The following is a 26,782-nucleotide window of genomic DNA, read 5'->3' as shown; positions in this document are numbered from 1 at the left end:
ACAATAAGGTTGTTCAAGGAGGCTAGTGCAAACAGAATTCTAATCGTCGTAGTTTTTGCTACTGGTGCATATGTATCAAAATAATCAATACCTTCCTTTTGTCTAAATCCTTTTGCAACTAATCTGGCCTTGTAGGTGTTTAATGTACCATCGCTGTGATACTTCTTCCTAAACACCCATTTGCATCCAATGGGTCTTGATCCCTTCGGAAGATCGACTAGTTCCCAAGTGTGATTTGACATAATTGAATCCATTTCATCTTGGATAGCATCCTTCCAAAAAGAAGCGTCTCTAGAAGTCATTGCTTCTTTATATGTTTTAGGATCATCTTCAATTTGAAGAATAATAGGAATTTTATGAACATCATTCTTATTATTTCCTTCAATTAGATAAACGGAAATAAGTTGAGAATCGATTTCATCTGGTCCTAGACCTTTATTCCTACGTGCCCTTTTGCTTCTTCTTGGTTCGGGTTGTGTTTCAACAATCCGCGTCGAATCATTGTTACCAGATTCTTTGATCGTGGGATTCTCTGGTTCCTTATTCTTTGTGATAAGATTTTCGAAGAATTCCACATCTCTAGATTCGACAATTACATTAGACTCTAAATTTAGTAGTCTATATGCTTTGCTATTTTGTGCATATCCTATGAAAGCACATCTGATCCCTCGAGGACCTAGTTTTGTTCTTTTGGGGTCCATATTTTTATAATATGCCACGCACCCCCACACTCTAAAGTAATCAATATTTGGTGACCTTCCTTTCCATTTTTCATATGGAGAAATTCCAGTTGTTTTTAATGGAATTCTATTCATTATGTGACATGCGGATAATAATGCTTCGCCCCACAAATTAAATGGCAACTCTGAATGCATCAACATAGCATTAATCATTTCTTGATATGTTCTATTTTTTCTTTCGGCCATGCCATTTTGTTGTGGTGTGCGAGGCGCAGAACATTCATGTATAATGCCATATTCTTCACAATATGCATCAAATTCTGCCGAGAAGTATTCACCGCCTCTATCACTTCTAAGTACTTTTATGGTAGTACTTAATTGATTTTCGACTTCCGCTTTATATGTTTTAAAAGCATTAAAGGCATCGTCTTTATGCTTTAAGAGGTATACATGTGTGAATCTAGAACAATCATCAATGAATGTTATAAAATAACGATTTCCCCCACGGGTTAACATTCCATTGAATTCACACAAGTCAGAGTGCACAAGATCAAGAACATTTGTTTTTCTTTCAACACTTTTGAAAGGTGTCTTAATCATTTTAGACTTAACACATATTTCGCATTTTCCAAAATCATGAATGTTACATGATATCAATCCAGATTTAATTAGTCTATTCATAGTACTAATACCAATATGTGCTAATCTAGAGTGCCATAATGAAATAGATTCAAGCATATAAGCAGAATTAGAAATTTCATTAATAATATTATCAGTAGTACATAGTTTGATCATTCCCTCAGCGGAATATCCTTTTCCTACAAATATACCATTACGGGTCAATATTAACTTGCCCGATTCATACACAGATTTAATGCCAGGTTTTCCCAACAAGTCCCCACTAACGAGGTTCCTATTCATATCGGGAACATGAAGAACATTGATAAGAGTGACTTTCTTTCCAGAGGTGAAGTTGAGTTCGACAGATCCTGTTCCAACGACTCTTGATCGGACCTCATTGCCCATTTGCACCTCCTGTCCATCATTGACTTCGGTATAGGTTTTGAATGCCGCTTTATCATAAGACACATGTACAGTTGCACATGTATCATACCACCATCCTTGGACTTTTCCTTTGATAGCCATAATTTCGCTTACAGTAGCGATTATGTCGTCATTTGTATGAACAGCATTAACCTCATTTTTGGGCCTGTTGTGCCTGCAATCTCGAGCATAATGTCCGGGTTTGCCACATGCATAGCATCCATTTTTAGTACCCCTTTGTCCGCCAGAGTTTTTGAACCTGTTATGATCTTTCTTTGGACCAAGATGATTTTTTGTACCATCATATTTTTTCTTTCCTTTTGCAGCAACAGCATTTGCCTTTGCAAATCCGGAGGACTCGGTCTTTTCACGATCCTTCGTTTCTTCCTCGATTCGAAGGTGTTTCTGGAGTTTCTCCAACGAGAGATCCTCGGAACTATGCAGCAATTTCTTTCTGTATCCTTTCCATGAAGGTGGCAATTTTGCTATGATTGCACCGACTTGGAAAGCCTCAGGGACATCAATTTTGACGGCCTTAATTTTATTCACGAGAACCTGTAACTCGTGTACTTGTGCAAGAATAGGTTTTGAATCCAACATTTTAAAGTCAAAGTATTTAGATATTAAGAACTTTTTCGTACCTTCTTCTTCGGCTTTAAATTTGAATTCAAGTGCCTTCCAAATTTCCTTTGCAGATGCGGTATCAGTGTAGAGATCATAGAGACGATCGGTTAATGTGTTCAGAATGTGTCCACGGCACAGCAATTCATCTTCCTTACGTTTCTTTCTCTCCTTCTTTATTTCATCGGTGTCATCTGGAGTGGGTTCTGGAATTTCCTCCAAGTCAGGATCCAAGACATATTGAATTTTCAGAGTAGTCAGGAGAAAAGTCATTTTGTCTGCCCAACGGGTATAGTTTGTTCCATCAAAGCGATCTAGTTTCACAAGATCCTGGTTCATGAGTTTGATGCTTGAAACAGAAGCGTCGGTAGCCATGGTTTGATAATACTTTAAGATTGTTAGAAAATGTGTTTCAATCGAAAGAACCGAGGCTGGAATCGTGAACGGAATCACTTTCCTTAAAGTATTTCAAGCACTCCCGAAATGTCTTAGAGTTTTTATGCAGGAATACCCAGGATAATTCAGCCTTATCGAGTTTGCGCAAGACCGGCGAAAACTCGAATGCAGCGAAGAACGATCTGGAATTATTCAGAGGATTTTCGGAATTTGTGATGTGATTTTCTGAATGCGGAATCATCTTTATATAGGCCACGAAAATGTTAGTTTCAAAGGTTGCGACCCTTAATGAAACAATATATTTTCAAAAGTTATGACTGTTGCACATACACAGATTCATGCACCATTTGCATGGTTTCAATTCTGCATGGTTTCGTGAACAGTTGCCTCCTTTCCGATTCAAAATTCAAATCACGTACACTGAGCAAAATATAGCACCCGGCCGAAGGCCGGCCGTCGCCCGCCGGAGCCGCCTCATTAACGCCGCGAACGCCTCATTAAGTGCCGTCTACAAGCCGCCACTAGCGCCTCTACGCCCACGGACCCGGACCCGGACCCGGAGTCGGAGTCGGAGCCGGAGCCGGTGTCGCCGGTGGCGACACCGGCGAGTGGTTGTAGGATTGGGACAAGTGGCAATAATGCTTGGGACCACCACATTTGTCAATGTGGCACTTTATCCTCTTTTGTCCTTTTGTTGAGTTAATGTCATTAATTCTTTTATAAGGACTTTGAAAATGAGTGAATCTTTCAATGTGGGACTTTATTGCATGCATTTATTAGCATTTACTCATTTTCACCATTTGTCATTTTAGAACACACTTGTAATCATTATACCATTAATAATTACAACAATCTATACATTAATCTTACCTTTCTTGATATTTATGCTTTTAGCTTATAACTAATTAGACCATTACAACTTTGACTAATTACATAGTGGCCCTAACACATGTAACATTATAATTGTGACCCAAAAATTCTAACAACTTTCCACTTGTTACATATGTAATCAGACACATGTGTTAGATTTTATGAGCTCAAATTTTGCCATTATATTCCTTAAGCATATCCAAATTATCTCGTCCATTAGTCATGCCGATATACAAGATCAAGGTGACTTTCGTTATATTAACCATAACTAAACCTATCAATGATCACCAATAGTGACACAATTAAATGACATAGATCCATAATGAAATATGCAACATGAAAATCACATGAAGCCAGTATGTATATGTTGAATTTCAACTGATCCTACTTTACTTTAGTGAGATCATTCAATAAATTTATTGTACAAAATATAAACTACTTTTCATACCCCAAAATTTTCCCTCATATATTTGCAAATGTTATTTTATTTCGAATAATTGACATAGCACAGTTGGTAAGAATTTGAGGTTAAAAGGTACAAGAGCGAGAGGTCCCGAACTCGAATCCCATTTCTGACATTTTCCCTTTTACTTGCTTTTTAATTTTAGTTCTAACTTTATTTCCATTTATTCAAAAATCACAAAAATTGCATTTTTTTATCATTTTAATTTTAATTTTCGTACTAATTAAATAGGCATTTTTTAAAGTAGTCAATTTTTACTTTTATGTATTTTTTAGTAAAAAAATTACCAAAAAATCATAAAATATTAAAAAAAAAATCAAAAATAGTATTTTTTTTCATCATTTAATTATTATTTTCGTATTTATTTATTAGGCATTTTTAAAATATTATTTTTTCATTAAAATCTTTATTTTTTGTAATTTTAGTCCAAAAATCATTAAAAAAAAATTGCAAAAATTTTGTTTATATTTTTTAATATTGCATAATTGTATAGTTTAGGAAAGAATCAACATAATTAGTTAAATATTTCAGAAATCAAAATCAAATTATATTTGATTTAGAGTTATGATTTATTAATTAATTAATTGATTCTTTTAATATTTTTACTAACCTAATTTTTATGTATAAATAGCACTAGGTTCTACACTTTGAAAGGATTAACAATTCTAACCCTTACTCCGACTCTCTCTCTTCTCACAAACGCAAAAATTATTTTCTACTTCTTCTTCAGGGTTGCAATTCCGGTTGCAGCACAGTAATAAATTTTCCAGCCTATCAGTCGAATTCTGAAACTACTATTTCGATTTGCTCCGATTTTTTTCCAGAAGTTCAGAAAAAAATCGTAGAACAATACTCCTTTAGAATTCTTTTTCGAATAGAATTCTAAAGGATTTTGACCCTCAAAATCGCAAATTCCTCTTTTTTCTATTTTATTTGATTTAATTTCTATTTTCATATTTTCAAAAAAATCTAAAAAAAATTGTAGTTTCGTGTTCTTATTTGATTTGATTTATAATCAGGTTTTTATATTTTTTTGATTTTATTTTAATCACTTTTCTATTTTTCCATTTGTTTTCTTAACCGTAACATTGCGTTGGTTTATGAACAGGTTTTCTATGGATTGACCAAGTGGATGGTACCCCAATTGCTTTTTTGGCCAAAAACCTTTTGGTATTTGGCCAAATTATTCGTAATTTTGTCCATAATTTAATTTGCTAAACCCCAATTCTTTTCTTGTGTTATTATTATTACTATTACTAATATTCTTATTATTATTTTATTTTTGCAGGTACCTCCTTTGGGCAAAGGGGAGCAGGTGTCAATTCTTCCTTACACTTATTTGTTTGCTTCATTGCCCTTGAAAATCTTGGTAAAATATCTTTTTTAACCATTAACCCTAAAATATATATAATAGGTAGATGTTGTCCATTTTCATGAATTAGCCTTAGGATTTTATCACATTATTTATTTTTAGGCTAATAATTATTTTTAGGCTAATAATTATTTTTAGGCTAATTAATTTATTTTTAGGATAATTAATTTATTTTTAGACTAATAATTATTTTAGGCTAATTAATTTATTTTTAGGCTAATAATTATTTTTAGGCTAATTAATTTAATTTTAGGTTTGTTAGCCTTGTTTTCAAAAAAACATTTTTGTTGCCTTTTCGCTCTCCTTTCAATTTTATCCTGCTTTTATTTTCGCGCCCAATTCTTCCTCTATATTGTAACTTCCCCAAAGCCTTGTAATAGCTAGGGGTTTCTATTATTTTGCCTCTAGTCATCTGCAGGTGTTTATTGTAATAGATTTAGGGTTTATATTCCTGCCTTTAATTTCTGCATTTTATTTCTGCCTTTATTTTTCTGCCCACAGGTGTTTATTGTAATAGCGTAGAAACTTTTAAATTATGCCTTTATTTTTAACTGTGTGGTTAGTAATCCTAGAGAGTGCAAGCCTACTAATAAATTTAGTTTGCCTAAATTATAAGATAAATATAACTGAATTGAATCACCTGATTGTGACACACACACACCTTTAGGGTAACCTCTTTTATTGCCTTCACTACAAGAAATATGGCCTACGGCCACGCTAAATTCTTCCACAACTCAAAAACTGCGGCTAAATATAAGCTTTGGTCGGGGTTTTCAAACCGTGGAAATATGTTTTGAAATATTGAACCCATATTGTGAAACGGTGGCCTTTTCTTAAATTGTCACGTTTACAAAATGATATTTATATTTCTACCACAGTTAATAACCGCGGCTTATAAATTTCACTTCAAACTGTGGTCGAAGCCCATAATTTTATACCCCGCCAAACTTTCCCTCTTTTATTTTCAGTTTCCCTCTTTTTTATTATTTTCTTTTCTAATTATTTTTTATTATTTTTTATTAAAAGAAGGAAAATAAAATTGAAAAACCTATTCCCAACACCATTTTAGTTTCTCTCTTCTTTTACTCTCGTATCATCGCTTCCCTCCTCTCTTACCTTCACCTTTCTAACTCGAGCCATCGCGCCGCCATGCCTCCGACGACAATCGCGGCAGCTCTAAACACAAAACCAACGTAGAGATGATGAATCTCCACAACGGCGATGAAGAAGACGATGGCGGCGACACCGCACCTAGGTCCGATCTCCAATTCGTTTACATTTTTGAAATCCTCTCTCCATTCTCCTTTCTAACCCGAGTGCGATTATTGCAGGAAATGGGTGGAAGGAGCCGGATCTGAAAAGGGTCGAGTGGAAATCCTAACGGAGAATCTCCAAAAAATCAAGGATTCTGCGATGTGAAGAGCGAATCGAGCAACAAAAACCTTCAATCGGCGGAAGTGACGGTGGTGAGCGGCAGTGGAAAGCTTTTAAGGTGAGCTCTTCTTCTTTCTTTTCGTTTTAGGGTTTATTCTCTGGGTCTGCAAAGACTATGAATGAACATGGATAGATTTTAGGGTTTTCTGGAAAATTTTGTCAAAAAGCTACGCTGGAATGTTTGTGAATAGCTATAGGTTCTAAATTTAGGGTTTTTCTTCTGTTCTTGTGTAAAAGCTGTGCTCTGAGTTTTTGTCTTCTGTTCCTGGAGAAACACACTAAATCACACCTCGAAGGCAGAAAAGTCCACACTTCAAGTTGCATAGCGATGTGAAAGAGACAGAATAGATCTGAATTTGTTATTTCATTTTTGTCTTGATTCGTTGCAGTGGCTATGATGATGAATCTGCAGAAGATAAAGAGCGGTGAAGGTTCTGCGGTTTTAAGATTCAGAGAATGGTGATGAAGATCTTGCAGAGAATAAGGAGAGTTTTCTCGGTGAGTTTCTCCCGATTGTTAAATAATTAGAGTGATTTGCAAGTGAGTTCTCCTAGTTTTTTCTCTGTGATTCTTTGTGATTTTCATTGTTTCTGATTCTGTTTTCAGTTATATGTTTTGTTAATCTCTTGTTGGCATTGGATGTAGGGTGAGATTGTTGGAAACCGATATAGCAGCAGGACGGGGAGTCATAGATAAGTCCATGTTAACTTGATTGTTATGTTTTTATGCTACTTTGATTTTGATTTTGATTTTGATATTTGTTGATCAGTAGCTATGCTCAGACGTATGCTTCCAAAGGTTATGCTCAGATGTATGATGTTGACCACTTTTAAACTTTTTGTCCGATATAGCTAAGTATGCTTCTATCTGTTTGTTGTGGCTTTTCAATTTTCAGATTGAAGCAAAGATGGATAGAAGTGAGCATTGATACACAGGTGAAAGAACTCATAAAGGCTGTGAATCACGGTTTAGAACATGAAGATTTTGATAGTGACGGTGGCATTCGTAGAACAATGGTGTTTGCCAACACTGTTGAAGCTGCTGAAACTGTGGCAAAGATATTGAACTTTACTGGGCTTGAGTGTTTACGTTATCATAAGAATTGCACATTGGAAGAGCGAGCACATACATTAGTTGATTTCCATGAGAAATTTGATGTTCTTGTATGTACTGATGCAACTGCTCATGGTGTGGATATTCCAAACGTCTTGCATGTTATTCAGGTATACTTCTCCTTTTTACATGTTATACTTTTTTATGGAGCAGCAAAAAGTTTATAAATCCTATGTTTCAATGAAATAGAAACTATGCACGCAAACATGATAGAAACAGAGTTCCCATTTTTATGTGTTCATTCTCATTAGTTTTAGATAATTAGCATGCATGATTCTAAATTAAGGAAACCCATGATGTGATTCGTCTAGAAAAGTTTCCAATATCAAATTTATAAAGTTTATCTTCATTCACTTTTATTTTCATATATGGTTTCATGTATATCAGGCTTGAGTCCTATAATCATTCTTCTATATAGTTGTTTTTAATAACTACGGTGTTACATGTTATATTCAAAAGTTTGACCGGAAATATGAGTGTTAAATTTTGCTATGTGTAGTTAGTCGAAGAACATCACCGATTCGAAGAACATCACCACAGCAGCATCTGCTGTCGGCCACCAATAATCCCTCTTCTTTGTTTTGGTAAGTCTCCCTCCTCTGATTTTGTTTGAATCTGCTTTGATCTAAGCTAATTGCTTGATTCCATAGTTCCGTCTTTCACTTTATGTTATTCTCTTGGTTGCTTGTGATGTGAACACTTAGTCTAATTTCATTTCAGGTCATCATGTATGTATGTATAATCATAATGTTCTATACCAGAAAATAATTCTTAGTAAAAATCTAGATTTTGAAAATTGAGTTCATTCTTCATCAAAATATTTTAGTACACTAGATAGTTATATACGGGAAACCCCATGGAAAGTGACTAGGATTTACATTGAGATTTGAATTTCCTTTGCATTTATACCTTTTGTGGTGTGTTGTTGGAGAAGTTTTATTAGAAATACATTTTCCACAGTAGCCAATATGTGAACCTATTTAATTGAATGTTGGACACTTGCTTACTTCATAGATAAGCTTTTCTAGATGAGCCATTTTCTTGGGAGTAATTAGTCCTGCTTCTCATTAACACCCTTGAAAGATTTTTTCGTTGACGATTGATTACCTATAACTCAACAGACACAGACGCGTGAAATGTGTGATATTATTATTATCATTACATGGATGCTGAACTTTTTTTCCTGTTTGTGATTTGTGTTACTAGAGACCTAGAGTTCTAGTCCTTGTGAACGATTGTGATAAAGAGCTGAGTGTTCAACCGAATACATCGCGAGAAGAGCTTACTAGAACATAGGAGTTATAATTTAGAAGTATAACTGAAATTGCTGAATGTTTTTGTTATCTAAAGAGAACAATGGGAGTATGGAATGTAGAAGTGTATCATAAAATAGAGCTTTGTAGTTAGAACTAGTGAAGCACAAACAGTACCATATAACAATATTATCGTAGTTTTTTTTATAATTGATCTACTTGACATGTGAAATTGGGTTGTAGGTGGTGAATCGGCAGCCAATAATTGCCAAATACTTCAATCAAGAGTTAATAGATTGCAATTGGATAAATATCATATTGATCCGGATAAGTGAAAAGCTACTCTTGTGATATTAATTTTACTGGTAAGCATGACTCTTTATCTCTCTTTAGTTACATTGAACCTATCCTTTAACCTATTATACTCATTTTAGCCATAAGGAGTTATTTACTGTATGCTATTAGAGGAGAACCAAATGTTAGTAGTATATAATTTCATAACTAAATTGCGGGGCAGTGAAGAACTTTGGGAAATGGCCAAGCTGCATGACCGCGAGGCATCATTTCCACTGGTAAATTCCTTATCAGTTAGGCACCTCAGTGACTATTATTAATCCTTATTTTAGAAACACTAACCAAATAGCAAGGAAAGAATTAAAGTGAGATTATCCTCATGAATTAAAATGCTCATTATTTATTAATCTCAAGAAAAAATTTATTTTAAAATGATTTTGTTTTGTTTGAAATTTAAAACACCATCTAATTCTTTTAGTAGTGCCCGCAAGTTTGCAACCAGTATTTTCCACAATACAACCCTTGGATAACTAGCTTAAATTGTTTGAAGATGGTGTTGGTTGCATAAATTCTATTTGATCAAGTTTTTATCCCATTTGCAATCAATAATTGAACCCATCATTTTACTTGTTGTGGCTTTGAATTCATTTTACTCTGTTACACAACCATGACTAGTACACTTATGAATGCTGAATGATGTTTGGAATGATGTTTATTGCAGGGTGGAGACGAAGAAGATTGTGATGAACATAAGGAAGAAGCTTGTGATGATCATGAAGATGTGGAAGAAGGTTGTGCTGAAGATGTGGAAGAAGCTGGTTGTGCCAAAGATGTGGAAGAAGAACAAGGAGAAGATCAAGAAGAATAGTTGTGTTTTATATTATCTAACTAGCTAGTTCTTAGAACTTTTTTTTGTTATTTTGGGATGACTCTTTTTTGAGAGAAACTTGTGTTGAATTTAGCTCTTGTTTTGGATCCCATGGTTGTTTTGAATTTTGAATTTGGGATGACATCAAAACTTAGTATCCAACTATTATTAGTGGCACTACAAAAAAAAACTTACTTTTGACCTTAATGTTAATTTGCTTGTAATTAATTAGATTCTAATCATCAATATTATTGTTAATTTTATATTAATATATATATATATATATATATATATATATATATATATATATATATATATATATATATATAAAATGACATATTTATGTAATGATACAGAAATAAACTGTGGCAAGATAAATGGTTTAGAAAGCATAACATATAACAACAGTTTTAAATATGTGGTCATAACCAAACCGTGGCTATAACTTGAACCAAAATTGTATCGTAAACGTTAAATTGAAACCGTGGCTTTACCATATAGCCACAGTTTTGCAGTCATGGCAAATACAAACCGCGACCTTAATCAAGCTACCTAAACCGTGGCCTAAAAAAGCCTCGGTTGTCAAAAAGGCGTGGTCTATACCAAAAAACCGTGGACTTTACTTTAGGCCACGGCCGCACACTCCACAGTTGGATTTACGTGGCCAAACCGTGGCCTCAGCGTTACGCCATGGTTATTTTGCATATAGCCTCGGTTTCTTGGGCGTGGCAGGAGACTTTTTTTTGGTAGTGCTTGTTGCCTGTTGCCTTTTAATGATTCTGAAATAATCAAGTCCCTCGATTCCGAGGATACCTAAGCAAAACAAATGTTACTCTCAATTCATCATCATAAGATCATAGTCCCTTCGAAGTTGCCTTAACAGTAAATGATATGTCCTTCAAAGTTGCCTCGATAAATGATAATTGTCCCAATTGCTAAGGTATCCTCGCCTGTTGCCTAAAAAGATTAATGACTATTATGTCCTTCCCTACAGACTAGCTACCTCTACATGGTAGGGACAGTTTTATGGCGAACGATGTTCCTCGATGACCCTTCAACATCCAATGAAAGGACTTCCTACCCTCTTATGGTATGGATAGCCTTTTCAAACCGAAAAGCTAAAAGAACAATTTTTCTAACTTAGGGTAGGTGCTCTTGATTGCTTACTCTTTTCAAATTCAAAACTCTTTTTCCCACTCATTTTCAAATACTTTCAAAAACAAGGCTACACTTATTTACAAGCTAAAGTCCTTAACAAAGTTTTTTACTATTCACACACTACACTTCAAACGTTTTGAAAACAAAGTGAGCTAAGCAATTAAGAGCCCATGGATAACCATGGATACAAAGGGTGCTTACACCTTCCCTTTGTATAACCTACCCCCGAACTCAAAATCTTTTTAAAAGGTCTTTTCCTGTTCTTTTAGCCTTTCCAATTGGATAAAATAAAAGTCGGTGGCGACTCTTGCTATCCGCAACATTTTAAAAAGTCAGTTCTCCCACCGTATTACACTACTGAATGTCAAACTTTATTAATTTGGAAAATATTGAAAATTATAGTATGCATACATTATACCAGATACAGTACATAAAATTCATAATTGACTAACTCCCATTAAACCAAAGACTCATCTAAAGGTAAAACACCCATTCGAGAAGTATGCTCATGAAAGACCTTGGATGGAAGACCTTTTGTAAGAGGATCTGTTATCATGGAGTTTGTCCCCAAGTGTTCTATGGAAATCTGTTCACTTTGTACGCTTTCCTTAACAACTAGGAACATGATGTCAATATGTTTTGACTTAGTCGAGCTCCTATAATTGTTGGAGTATAGGATGATTGATTTATTGTCACAGTATAACTTAATTGGTCTTTCAATTCCTTCCATAATTCACAGCCTAGTGACAAGGTTCCTCAGCCAAATTTCATGGTTGGATGCCTCATAACATCCTATAAACTCTACTGCCATGGTGGATGAAGCCGTAAAAGTTTGCTTGGAACTGCACCAATAAACTGCACCACCATCTAATATGAAGATGTAGCCTGAAGTGAATCTTTTACACTCTTGGCATCCAGCAAAATCAGAGTAAGAGTATCCAGTTATCTCTAAATGGTCTAACCTACTATATGTGAGTATATAGTCTTTTGTTCTCTTTAAATACCTCATAGCCTTTTTGGCTACTTTCTAATGATCCATTTATAGATTGCCTAAATATCTGCCTAACATCCCAACTATGAAAGCAATATTCAGACACGTACATGCTTGGGCATACATCAGAGAATTACTTCATGAAACTTGTGGTACCACTAACAGGACGTCCATTTTAGTCCATAAATGGATTTTGTCAATTTGCAAACTAAATTCTTTGAGTCTCCCGACACAAAGTTTACAGTTTGCACCATATAGATCATTTCATCAATGTTACCATTGAGGAATGTTGTCTTGACATCCATTTAATGGAGTTCTAGATCATAATGTGCAACAAGGGCCATGATTATCCTAAAAGAGTCTTTCGATGAATTTGGAGAGAAAGTATCTTTATAGTTAATCCCTTCCTTTTGAGTATAGCCCTTAGCTATAAGGAGAGCTTTATATCTCTCCACATTACCGTTAGAATCATGCTTGGTCTTAAAAATCCATTTGCAACGAATGAGTTTCACACCTTATGATGACGGGACAAGCTCCCAGACTTTATTGTCTTGCATGGACTTATACTTCTCCTTCATTGCTTCAATCCACTTTTCTGAGTTGGAATCCTGCATGGCTTGACGGATGCTGATTGGATCATCTTCCATCATATTATTATTTTCCTAATGTTCTTGGGGAAAAACTATGTAATCATCCGAGATAGCATTTCTCCTCTCTCTAGTAGATCTCCGTAAAGGTATTGGTTATTGTAACACTTGTTCTTGAGGATTTTGAGTTTTTTCTTCATGAATTACCAAATCATCTTGAGTATGAGGAAAATCAACAATGTCTTGGGGAGGTTCCATACTTGCATGATCAAAAGAAGCTGTATGATTTGGTTATGGAATTGTTACCGATTCTTCCTAAAAAAAAGTCTCTAACCTTATTCTCCCCCCCCCCCCAAACTCAATATCCTCAAAGAATATGGTTTTTCCCGTCTCAAAGATTGAGTTTAATTTGGGATCATTTTATTTATAGCCTTGGATCTTCCAGAATAAACAATAAAGTAGTTGCTCACTGTTCGGGAATCCAATTTGTTTTTATTTGGCCTATAAGGCCTTGCCTCAGTTGGACATCCATATACGTGAAAATGTTTTAGACTAGGTTTTTACTGAGTCCAAAGTTCATAAGGTGTTTTGGCAGATGCCTTTGCTGATACTCTATTTAGAATGTAAGTTGCACTCTTTAGTGTCTCTCCCCAGAATGACTCTAGTAAGGTAGAATGACAAACCATACTTCTTACCAGATCCTTAAGAGTATGGTTTCGTCTTTCTTCCATATGGTTCATGCTAGGCGATCCTATCATGGTGTACAGTGGGACGATTCCACATTCCTCCAGGTATTTGGCTAGGCCCTAGACGTTGTTTACCTGAACCGTCATATCTGCCGTAATATTCACCACCACGATCAAATCTTTTCTTAATTCTTTTGTTGAGTTGATTCTCAACTTCATCCTTAATCTATCTGAACACATATAATAATTGATACTTTTCATGTATAAGAAATATGTACGCATATCTAGAATAATCGTCTATGAATGATATAAGATATTGTTGGTCATTCCAAGAAGATGTCGAAAATAGTCCCCATATATATATATATATATATATATATATATATATATATATATATATATATATATATATATATATATATATATATATATATATATATATATATATACCATATTTCTTTGTTTTGGTCTGATTTCCTTTAACGCGTTCAACACAAACATCAAATAAATAAATAATTGAAATATACAAAAAAATATAATTAAGTTAAATTAAATAATAGATATTATGAAAATAAATTAAACTCAATCCATTTTATAGAGCTCACAGGGAAACTTTTATGTCTTTCACAATCATCTTCTTTTTTTTTTCCAATTGGGTGTATATGCTTAATCACCCATTCTTTGTAAGTTTTTATTTGGCGTCTTTTAGATGGAAGCATTCTCCGTGTTATGCCCATGTCTTTTAATTCGATGTTGACACATTCAAGTAAGATATTTTCTCTTGAGATATTAAGTGGTGTGTATGACGATAATTTAGCACACTTGATCCCCGACGTATATCTTTGTCCTCGTCATCCCTACATTTGTTGTCTTTGAGCTGGCTACTCATCAGGTTTCGTGACCATCTATTTCACTCTACATCTTCAGCCAACAGCTTCTCCACATTGTTGATATAGGGTTGGACTCGAGTGAGGAGGTAACCCATCCTCATTGAGCCTTATAGCCCTAAGTATTTTTGCAACATACACTCTATATGCAATATCTTTTTTGAAGATTTAGCATTTAAGACCATCATTGGATCAACCTACTTCCACTCTTACTTTATTGATCCAGTCAATTTACTCTTGGAAGATTTCCTTTTTCTTTTGATGAATTTTCGGAGGACTACTATCATTTTTTGTTGTTGTTTATGCCTTGTGATTCTTGTTGTAAATTCATTACACAACTTTCTTCAGGAAATGATGGAACCATATTCCAGGGTCTTGAAATGTTGTTGTAAGTACTAGAGGTCAATTATTTTATTATAACTTGGTATTTGTATCGAAATACCTATTAATAATAATGCATTTATTCATTATATTTGTTTTTTTAAAGCAATAAACTCACTAAAATAATAGTCTATTTCTTGCAACATTAACCATAACTTAATCGTGAAATTTCATTAAACATAAGAACAATATTTTTAAAGTCTATGTAGTCAAGTTTTGTTGTAAGGTGGGATATCGTTAAAGGATTGAGATTATTATGTATATGGAGTGATGATCATATTTTACATAGCATAAATAAGGCAAAATACCTTTTTTAGTCCTTAAAGTATACCTCAGGGTCCATTATGGTCCATTATCTTTAAAAAGTTTCAAAGTGGTCCTTTATTTATTCAAAAAGGTCCACGTTATTCCTTTTCATCCAATTTTTACTAACGGGGTCAACTTTTGCTTGAGTGACATATGACTTGTTTGGGTGGAATCTGACGTGGCACAATGTCCAATTTATGATGATAATAATAATAATAATAACAATAATAATAATAATAATTAATAATAATGAATAATAATTAAAATAATAAATAATAATAATAATAATAAAAATGATAATAATAATAATAATAAATAATAATAAAAATAATTATAATTATTATTATAATTATCATAATATTAATAATAATAAATAATAATAATAATAATAAAAAATAATAACAATAATAATAACAATAATAAAAAGTAATAATAATAAATAATAAGACTTATTATAATAATAATAATAATAATAATAATAATAAAAATACTAATAAAAATAATAATAATTATTTTAATAATTATAATTTTAATTTTAATTATAATAATAATAATAATTATAATTATAATTATAATAAATAATAAAAATAATAATATTAATAATAATAATAATAATAAATAATAAATAATAAAAATAAAATAAAATATTAATAATAATAATAATAAATAATAATAATAAAAATAATAATAACAATAATAATAATAATATTATTATTATTATTATTATTATTATTATTATTATTATTATTATCATAATATATTGATGAATATAACTTGTTAGCATTTTGGTGAATATAAATAAATGAAAGCAGTTTAAAACAAACATGTGATCAAGTGGTTTAGTGTAGCACATAATACCTTGCAACCAAGGTTCAAATTTTGGGATTATCAAAATTTTAGTTTTGAACTTTTAATTGAGAAATTTTTTAAAATAAAAATAAATAAAAAATAAAATAAAATAATACGTGGAATTTGGTAATGGACATGTAGGATGTCACACGTGCAAAAGTAAACTGCGTTTATGAAAATTGGACGGAAACGACTAAGGTGAACCTTTTTGAACAATTAAATGACCACTTTAAAACTTTTTATCCATAAATAAAGAGTTATCAAATTTTCACAAAAATATTAATATTAGGAGTAATATTTATATAGGATTGATCCCATGAAAAGCATATTATCAACATACTTTACTTTATAAAGTCAATTAAAATCTCAAATAAAAATTCCCCGTATTTTAGACTCTTGAATGATTTTTTTTTGTGACGAAGAAAATAGAAATAAACTCACAATTCAATTCAATTCAAATCAATAGTAATACTTTTGTTTATGATTAGACTATGTTCAATTTAATTAGGGAGAAAAATATATGTAAACATAATTTATTTTTTTGTTAAAATATTTGTCAGCAAGTTTGGATTGAAGAAAGTTTATTAGTTGTATGTGACCATCAAGTACGAGTAATTTTGATGCGACTTAAATCAATTTTGAAAAAAAAAATAATATTAGGTATGATCAATTTAGTTTGGATTATTAATATAAAAAATATCGACTCGATTTAATTCCATTTCATTCAATTTAATTTGTAACTATTATTTAAATATCTAAATTACAATTATAAAAGTTAAATAATCTTATAAGTAAAAAAGTAAAATGGACTGGCTTAAACTTCGTGATGGCAATAACATGTACTTTTATGCCTCTCTTAAAAGTAAGTTTAAGTAAAGTAATATTCTGACAATGGTCAAGGAAGATGGATCCATATTAAATAAGCAAGAATTTGAGAATGAAATTTTGAATTTCTATAATCAATTAGTTGGCACTACTACCCCTAACCTTAATGGTATAAATATTGTTGTCTTGAGGGAGGGAAATTAAATCTCTGCTGAATATGGTCAAATGTTGGTTGCTCCTATTTTTGATGATGAAGTGAAGGCTGTTGTAAATAGCATTAGTGACTTCACAACTCCTGGTGTGGATGGTTTTGGAGCAAAGTTTTTCAAAGCTGCGTGGGATGTTGTAAAAGTTGTTATGATTAATGATGTCCAGGAATTATTTGTTAAGGAGAAATTGTTCAAAGATGTCAATAGCTCCCTAGTAACCGCATCCTTGAAACTCCTAATACTACTATGGTTAAAGATTTTCGACCAATATTTTGCAGTACTACAATATACAAGATCATTTCAAGGTTTATGGCTAATAGACTAAGCAAAGTGTTGAAAAGTATTATAGATGACAGTTAAGCTGCTTTTGTCCTTGGGCTTAATATACATGATCATATTCCCCTTGCTTATGAGCTCATCAAAGGAAATAGTAAAAAAGTGGTCCTTCTAAATGCATGTTACAAATGGATCTCCAAAAAGCGTATCATATAATGGGTGGAGTTCTCTCGAAGCAATTTTGAGAGAGGTGAGTTTCCCTCATAAGTTCATAAAGTTGGTAATGCTATATGTTACTACTGTTTCTTATATGTACAAAATCAATGGTGAGCACACTAGGATCCTCAAAGCAAAGAGAAGACTTAGACAGAGGGACCCCTCTACCCCTTATTATTTGTGATTGTGACAGAATATTTACATAGAGTCATGCAAAAGCTAAAGAATAGTCATAACTTTAATTTCCACTCCAAATGTGATAAATTGAAGGTGATTAAACTGAGTTTTGCTGATGACTTACTTATTTTCACCAGAGGAGATCCTACATCTGTTAAGGTGGCCTTAGAGTGCTTCAAAGAGTTTTCTCAATCAAATAGCGCAAAGTGTATTTTGGCAATGTTGAGACTAGTGAGCAACAAGTAATCCAAAGTATGACTCATTCATCTGTAGGTTCTTTGTTTTTTAGATATTTAGGAATCCCTCTCACCGGTAAAAAGTTGTCTATTAATCATTGCATGGTGCTTGTTGATAAGATTGTGGCCAGAATAAAGTTTGGAGCTCTAGACTGCTGAGTTTTGCAAGAAGAACTCTACTCATAAAGAGTGTGTTGTTTGTAAACTATTGGATGCAATGCATCCCAATCCCTAAGAAGGTGATTAAAGCTGTGGAAACTGTTTGTAGAACCTTCTTATGGTCTGGATTTGAGAAAGCATCTAGGAAGTCTCATATAACTTGGTAAAGGGTTTGTTCTCCTAGAAAGCAATGAGGGTTAAACATTATCTCTCTTAAGGAGTGAAATAGTGCTAATTTGATGAAATTACTTTGGAACCTGACTGGTAAGGCAAATAGCTATGGATAAAATGGATACACTGTTACTATACGAAATGGATGAGTATAATGATTGTGCCTGTGAGGAGTTCTTGCTCTTGGATCCTCAAGGCTATATTGAAAAAGAGTGAAATCATAAAATCAAAGTGTGACATGGAGCAATTTGATGCAACAAGACAAATTTAGAACTGATTAGATGTACAAAGACATCAGAGAGAAACATCAGGTGGTGTTTTGAAGAAAATTATGTATGAGAACATTGCTACACTGAGGGCTCTTTTTACTCTTTGGATGGCTTGTCATGATAGATTAGCCACCAAAAAAAAGGTTCCATCGTTTTGAATTTATTGATAATAATTTGTGCATTTTTTAAGACAAATTGAAACTTTACATCATCTGCTCTTTAACTGCTATGTAGTGAAAGAGATTTGGCAATGTGTGCTTAAATGATTGCAAGTCAATCATACCTCTAGAGGCTGGAATGAGGAGTTAATTTGGATAACTAAGCACAACAAAGAAAAAGGCTCAAAGACTGATATTATTAAATGTGTTTTTGCTGAGACGGTGTACGAAGTGTGGCAGCTGAGAAACACTTGTTATTTTAGAAAGATTGGTAGAAGCAAAGATATTGATCCCAAAATTATTGATAATGTTGTTTATAGATGTCGATTAAGTAGCATTATGATGCCTTCAGTTTTGTTGTGTTGGTTGGTTTAGTTGGTTGGATCGTTTCATCGACTTGTTTATAATGAACTTTTGGATTTAATAAAATTTATTTCTCAAAAAAGGTAAAATAACAAGTTTTATGAAAAATATAATATATAATATAATTATAATAGTCTATTATATTTAAAAGATAAAAAAGATAATTAAATTAAACTAATAGATATTATGAAAAAAATTAAACTAACAAATACTAGATTAGTGAACTATAGTATCATATTAATAAAAAAAATTAAAGTGTAAATGTAATTTAATTTGGTTCCATTTTGAAAAGTAAATTTAAAATTCGATTCAATCTAAACAATTTTTAAAAAAATCCAAATATGTATAAAAAATACATCCAAATATATTTATTTATATTTAATTTTTAACAAATTACATTTTTTAAATACGAATTTATTTTGAATTGGTATGAATTTAAAACCCCGTTAAAGAGCCAAATAACAATGATAAATTTGTCATTATAATGTTTATTTATAAAATAAACAAATTAAAAAAATGACTAGTCCACAATAAGATGATATTACTAAAAAATGGTAGGAAAGTGCAATTGAACAAGTGTTTATTTGAAACCATCTAAAGTAGGCCAGGTGTTGTAGACTTGGGACTTTATGGTTGTTTTTTTTTTTTCTCGGTCTCTTATTTGAATTTTGTGGGTGTCCATAATTTATCTGTTGTATTAATTCACACAAATATTTACTTTAATTTTAAGGTGAATTCTTATCTACTAAATTTAAAAAGTTGGGTAAAGTTATCAATTATAATTAATAAAATAATTAAATTGAAGGAGATAAAAAAATATTATATCGTATTATGTTCTAAACTACTAGTAATTATTAATTTGAAAAAAAAAAAAGAGTAAAATTAAGAAACACTTTTTAAAACAAAAGAAACTCTTTTAAAGAAACACATAATTTATGGAGCAATAAGTTTTGTGAAACAAAGGCAGATGCAACATATTTATTGAGCAAGAAGATTTGTGAAAATGACACATATTTTTGGAATGTTGCTGACATTTCTGTCTATTTCTAATTGTTGTTTGGTTGCAATTTTAAGACCGGAAGAAGAAAATGACACATATTTTTAATGAGTCAAGACAGCGACTTTTCAAACCAAAATAACGCTATTTTCCATCCTTATGTAGAATGGTAGTATTCGGAAAGGTGGTTGAGGTTAAGAATATCATTATTGTAGAAAGAGGTTTTTCAAACGGTGGTTGAGATCTTAGCTGGTCAACCAAGGAGATAGTAATGTGAAATATATATTTTATCTCTATTAGATATAAGGTTTAATCTCCGTTTCTTAGACGATAGTAATGTGAAATATATATTTTATCTCTATTAGATATAAGGTTTAATCTCCGTTTCTTAGACGAGATAATAAAGTACGTTATAAAAAGTGCGTCATATTTTTTTCCAGTTGTTCTTATAATAAGGGAAAAGTTGTAATGGTTATGAATTCAATTCTCAACGACAACGATTTTTACATGTTTAAATAGATCATCGAGGTAAACCTCTAAAGTTCTTTCCATCCAAATTCTCAATTCTTTTTACCTCATCTTTCTCCTATTTCAAAACTCATTTCCTCTAAACTTTTAAATAAAGCCTAAATTTTTCAACTACTATTCTGATTGTTGGGTTTGTAAAACTGTGAACTACTCTTCTACTTCTGATCAATGACCCATGTGTTCTTACTTACCGTTAATAACATCAATTATTTCATCTTCAACCACCTCCACCAAATTATTGAAACAATACTAATAACTACATACAACAACACTCATAAAACATATTTAGTATGGTTTGCGGCTACAACCTTCTTATGTGCATAAAATGTCCATGCAGGTACCACCACTTTCATACTATAATTTATTTTATGTATATCATCTGTTTAACAAGTCTTTAACGGTTCTTGGGCAGGGGACATTATATGTAGACATTTTGGAGCAGGCCACATTTGGCTAGTTCTTATATTATTGTTTGAATGCAAATTTAGGACCTACAAGAAGAAAAAAAAAGACACTTGTTTTTATCTTTTTCATGAGACTGAGACCTGACAATAAATAAATACTACTATCTTAGTCACCAAAATAATTGATCTAATCGATCTATTCACACAATTTCAAAAAAAATAAAAACAAAAATATTTAAAAAAAGTTTATAAATTCTCTCTTAATTATTTCTACGTTTGACATATTCTTATAGGTTTTAATTCGGGATCTCACGATCGAATGCAAGAGTTTTTAATGATTATTATTATTATTATTATTATTTAATTTATATAGTAAAATTAAAAAGAAAGAATATTATCTAATTTAAAGTAATATTTTCTTTTATTTGAAGAGATCTCGAACTTCAAGTGGTGGTGTTGATGACGATGGTGATGATAAACACATTGAAAATGATAATTGTTGTTTTTTTAATCTTGTTGATAGAGATTGTAGATGTAAACTCTCTAACAATCAAGTTAGTAGAAGTTGAAAATGAGAGATATATGTTTTAGAACAGTGTGTTCGAGCTTAATTGTTAGTTAAACTTTACACTAAAGGTTTAGGATTCAAAGACACTATAACTTTCTTAGGGACAATTGTCTCGAATGAAAGATGTCCTTGATCTACAAGAGTTCTTTTGATCTCCCATTCATCGCACCTAATAGTGATAACCATATTATCGTCAATATGCAAATGAATGTTGACCGAATCCTTATTGAAGAAGGTGATTTTTGTTTCTAGCATTTTTGGTTCGCCTTCATCCACCTCCTTGAAGAGGTCTTATATATTCAATACTTGGCATGCATACCTTCTGCGGGCAGAGCTAGCCTCTCTACCTCCGACGAACCCTCCTACGATAGTATAAAGTGTATGGCACACGAATTTGTTGTCCTCTTGTGTGGAAGCCTTTTTTATCTATTAGGCTAGGGCTCCCTACGTCATCTCGCCCTCGGGAGCTGGATTTTCTTAACCCTCAGATGGATTCGCCTTTAACATACTTCTTGAGGTGTCCCTCATGGATCAGTCGCTTGATTTCCTTCTTGAGATGATAGCAGTCCTTTGTGTGGTGTCCTTTAATTTTATGGAACTTATACCATATGCTTTTCTCGGGCCCATGACTTATACTTTTGGGGATGGAGGTGCAAGGATGTTGTGCAGGTGGAAACCTCATGCCAAATCTGCTCACGACGAGTGTTTAGAGGTGTGAATCTCTCCATTGTCTTTCCTGCTTGCTTGAATGCAATTTTGTCCTTAACGAGAGAGGTGTAATTACTATTCCTATGATGATGCGATCCTTCGAAGCTAGTAACACACTCCTTAATGTCTCACACCATTTTCTCGGTATTGCTCTCCTAGCCTTTTATTTAATATTCCGACTTGGTGATCACCCATGCTAACGAAAGTGCTGGCTTTTAGGAGACAGATTCATTGAAGTGTCCTTCCTTGAGACCATTTTCGAACGCCCCTACAAAAGTTTCGTGGTTCGGGAGGACGACCCTTATGGTAACTTTGTTGAAGCGGACGAGGTATTCCCTTCATAACTCTGAAGGATGCTGTTGTATGTTGAACAGTTAGTGGTGGACACCTTTCTGTGTCAGCTGACTGGGAATTTGTGTAAATTTTCTTAATCAACTCCTAATAGTTAGCGATAGAGGATTTATGAGGACCCATATACCATCACAAGGTAGCATCCCTAAAAGATCCAGGCAACAAGTTATACTTTAGGGAGTAAGACGCTCCAACGATGGAGATCTGTGTATTGATGGAAGCGACGTGTTTATAAGGATTAATGCGCCCATCAAACTTCATGAGAGAGGGAGGCTTGAACCCTTAAGGGACACACGCTTCTCATATTTTATTTGAGAGTGGCTATGGGTCTAGTATTTCTATCTCCTTTAAGGGATTGGTTTCTTGTTGGCACTATTGGATGTTAAGGAAGTTGTCCTCTAGACTCTGATTCTGGCGGCGAAGTTCATCCATGGTCACACGAATCTTTGCCACAACATTGACATCACTCCTACCCCTGGTGTCCTCTAGCATAGGGGATGGTGCTCTCTTGTTGACCATGGTTAGAAGGACTGGGTACAGGAATGGGATGGCAGCGATTATGACAATTGTAACGGAAAGTGTGATCCATGTTAATTTTATCGGAGACTTAGTGGGTGTCATTGTATTTGACAAAAAGTAAAAGACTGTGTGGCATCCCTTTGCGAGTAAGGGATTCTAATAGGCCTTTATAGTTAAGGGTGGTTAAGGCTTGCTCACTGTGGTGAGGGACCATGTTTGATGATTTTTACGGTGATAAGAGAGGGTCGGCTCACGTGAGGTGAAATGCTATGTGTTTGAATGTTATGCTGGATAAGTTGTGACATGTCCCATATCCTTCTAGGAGCAATGTATTTACAAAGGCTCTTAGGCTTAGTTAAAATATTAAATAGTTGAAATATTATAAAATAATTATTTAATACTTAATAAACAATTTAATCATTAATAGTTAAAATATTAATATTTTATTAAATCTTAATAGTTGATATATTAATAAATTATTAAATATTAATATTTGAAATATTAAATAGTTAAAATACTAAATAGTTAAAATATTAAATAGTTGAAATATTTAATAGACTAAATATTTAATAAATTAAATAGTTGAAATATTTAATAGATAAAATATTTAATAAATTAAATAGTTGAAATATTAATAGTTGAAATATTAATAGTTGAAATATTAATAATAGAAATATTGAATAGTTGAAATATTATTAAATAAACATTTAATATATAATAATTAAAATATTTAATAAAATATTAAATAATAGTATTATCATTTAATATTATTAATAAAATTAAAATTAAAATATATTATGAAATAATTATTAAATAGCATGAAATAATATAAAATAAAAATTAGTTTATTAAATAATATTCAAATATTTAATTCATTAAATATTTCAACTATTTATTGTTTCAACCATAAATAGATTATTTAGTTTATTAAATAGTTTATTTAAGTTATTTAAACAAATATTAATATTAATAGTTTATTTCAATTATTTAATATTTCAATCAAAAATAAATTATTTAACTTATTAAATAATTTATTTTAACTATTTAAATAAAAATTAATATTAATACTGAAGTATTGTTATTATAATATTATAATTAGAGTTAATGTTTGACCCAATGGATAGAGATTATTATATGAATGCAAAGGGCACGGGTTGTTGGCACCAAAATTTTAGCTTTTGCTTACCTGGGTTAACCGACTATTTAAGCCTTAAATTAATTATTGTGATTTAAGGGATTGGTGTTTTCTTTGCCACGTCTCGGTTTCATAAAAAATATAAAAACATGTATGCTCCAAAAAGTACATATTGTTGTATAGTGAAAACAACATGTTGCGTGCTTCTGAATTGTCCAAGACAGCAAATAAAATGAATATAATTTGGCTTATGTGAGTATCTTTGGGAGCATCTTCATGTCAGAAAATAAACTATTACTTTACATTAAATTGTGACTCTCTATGCATGACAATGACAACACATTTAGTTCGATAGAGAAAAAAAATATGTGCTCATGTATTTAAAAAATTTTAAGTGACTTAACGTATATTCATAATAATATACTGAAGAAAACAACAATGTGACAATTCAGGATTGAATCTAAAATTTTACATAAAATATTCTTGCATAGAATCATTCTAATATAACAAAGATGATTTCATAAAAACAAAATAGAAATTTATTATCAGTTGCTTCCTATCATATCACAGACAAGTTTTTCAACAGAAATGAAACAAGATCCACCATCAACAACAGCATTCCTTGCAATCTCTTTCATCTCTTGAACCTTCTTGTGCACAATGTTATCTCTATCCATCAAATTCTTCAACCCTTTCTCAATCTCCTCAGCCTTAACAACATCTTTACTACCTATTCTATAATCCACTCTCAACTCCACAGCTAGCTCCAATTCCTTCACCATTCTAAAAGCATTAAGCTGCTGTTCTGCATAAATAGGCCATGTCAATATTGGAACACCAAACCACAAACTTTCCAAAATAGAATTCCATCCACAATGTGAAACAAATCCACCTATAGCCTTATGTGCCAATATCTCCACTTGAGGTGCCCATTCACATGTCATTCCCTTACCTTCCAGTTTCATCCAATCTAAGAACCCTTCTGGTGGAGACTTGATAGACCATAAAAACCTAACTCCACTATTCTTAAGTCCTAATGCTATTTCTCTTATTTGAGATGTACCAAAGCTAACTCCCATGCTTCCAAAACATAGAAAAACAACAGATTTATCTGGCTGTTTATCTAGCCATTTCAGTATATGGTAATGTTGAGATTGATGTAAGCTAGTGCTAGGTTGAACTTTGAGATCAAGCAAAGGACCAGTAGCATAGATAGGAGGAGTTTTTTCATTAGATAATGCATCAATAGCATACTTTTCCAATTCTGAAAATGTATTAACAATAATTCCTTTGGTGTCATTGAATCTCTTTGCAAGATTATAATAGGCCTCATAACCACCTTTGCTATAAGCAGAATTAGGTAACACACTAGAAGGTACTAGATTTTTGAAACCAGGAATTAACAACTCAGAATCGGAATCATTGAAAACATCGTCGATTCGACGGTTTTGAAAGGAAAGGATGAACCCTAAGAAACCAACATTTGATGTTAGGAACAAATAAGAAGGGATTCCAAATTCATTTCCAACGTCAATCATCGAAAGACAGAAGATATCTAGGACTAAACCAACAACTTGGTTTGAAGGAGATGATAGAATAGCTTGAATGGTGGATTTGACATGAGGTGTGAGGTTGTGCATGAGGGATTGGATGTAGCATGGTGGTGATATTAATAGCTCATTGGTGGTGATTCAACTTGAGGGAGATGAATGAGATGGATTTGAGGTAGTGAGTTAAGAACTGATTTGATGTATGAATCTGAAATGGGAGTGTTTGGGAGGTTGATCCATAGGACTGTGATGGAAAGATTGTTATTAGTTTTGATTAAGAGCTTTGCAAATTCAAGTGTTGAAGCTAAGTGTCCAATCCCTGGTGAGGGAAGGAAGATTAGTTCTGATTTTTTCTTCATCTCACTCACCAGCATTTTCTTTCTTGCATTTTTCTTCTTTTCTTTCTCTCCTATGTAGAGTGGTGGAGATAAAGGTGTAAGCCTACTTCGTTACCCAACAATAATTAAAGGGTAACTTTACCCACTTGAAATGTCATAAATGTATTGGTTAATAATAATGCCACTCATCAATTTATTATAAATTTATAAATTTTAATTATTGCAATGCAGTTTTTATAATTACAAATTCACCCTAAACCAAAAATTGATGCATTAATTAGGCACAAATTCATATGAATAGCTTTAGTAAGACGAGTGCTCTTAAATATTTTGTTTTATTTTTCTTGTAACTTTTCATTTCCATGAATTTCC

At 32.4% G+C, this 26,782-nt stretch overlaps 1 protein-coding gene and 1 pseudogene across 4 annotated transcripts; one reads left to right on the top strand and one right to left on the bottom strand.

The window, feature by feature from the left end:
* Positions 1-6,517: 6,517 nt before the first annotated feature.
* On the top strand, positions 6,518-10,615 carry LOC131634860 (DEAD-box ATP-dependent RNA helicase 22-like). Of its 4 annotated transcripts, XR_009293686.1 has the most exons (9): positions 6,518-6,701; positions 6,778-6,938; positions 7,270-7,378; positions 7,526-7,574; positions 7,778-8,103; positions 8,493-8,577; positions 9,490-9,611; positions 9,764-9,818; positions 10,262-10,615. XR_009293686.1 is itself a non-coding variant. In XM_058905486.1 (8 exons), exons 3-7 carry the CDS (start codon positions 7,337-7,339, stop codon positions 9,579-9,581), a joined length of 594 nt encoding a protein of 197 aa, XP_058761469.1. In that variant the 5' UTR covers positions 6,518-6,701; positions 6,778-6,938; positions 7,270-7,336; the 3' UTR covers positions 9,582-9,611; positions 10,302-10,615. The 4 variants fall into 4 exon arrangements, 3 of the variants coding, with proteins under 3 accessions (XP_058761469.1, XP_058761467.1, XP_058761468.1); XM_058905486.1 differs by lacking the exon at positions 9,764-9,818 and having other exon boundaries at positions 10,302-10,615; XM_058905484.1 differs by lacking the exon at positions 9,764-9,818 and having other exon boundaries at positions 6,519-6,701.
* Positions 10,616-24,981: 14,366 nt separating this feature from the next.
* On the bottom strand, positions 24,982-26,493 carry LOC131634868 (UDP-glycosyltransferase 71K2-like; annotated as a pseudogene).
* Between the last annotated feature and the right edge of the window lie 289 nt (positions 26,494-26,782).

The sequence above is a fragment of the Vicia villosa genome, unplaced genomic scaffold (genome assembly GCF_029867415.1).
Source record: "Vicia villosa cultivar HV-30 ecotype Madison, WI unplaced genomic scaffold, Vvil1.0 ctg.001374F_1_1, whole genome shotgun sequence".
NCBI classification, from domain to species: domain Eukaryota; kingdom Viridiplantae; phylum Streptophyta; class Magnoliopsida; order Fabales; family Fabaceae; genus Vicia; species Vicia villosa.
The sequence above is the reverse complement of the archived record's forward strand: the minus strand, read 5'-3'. Positions and strand labels throughout refer to the sequence as shown.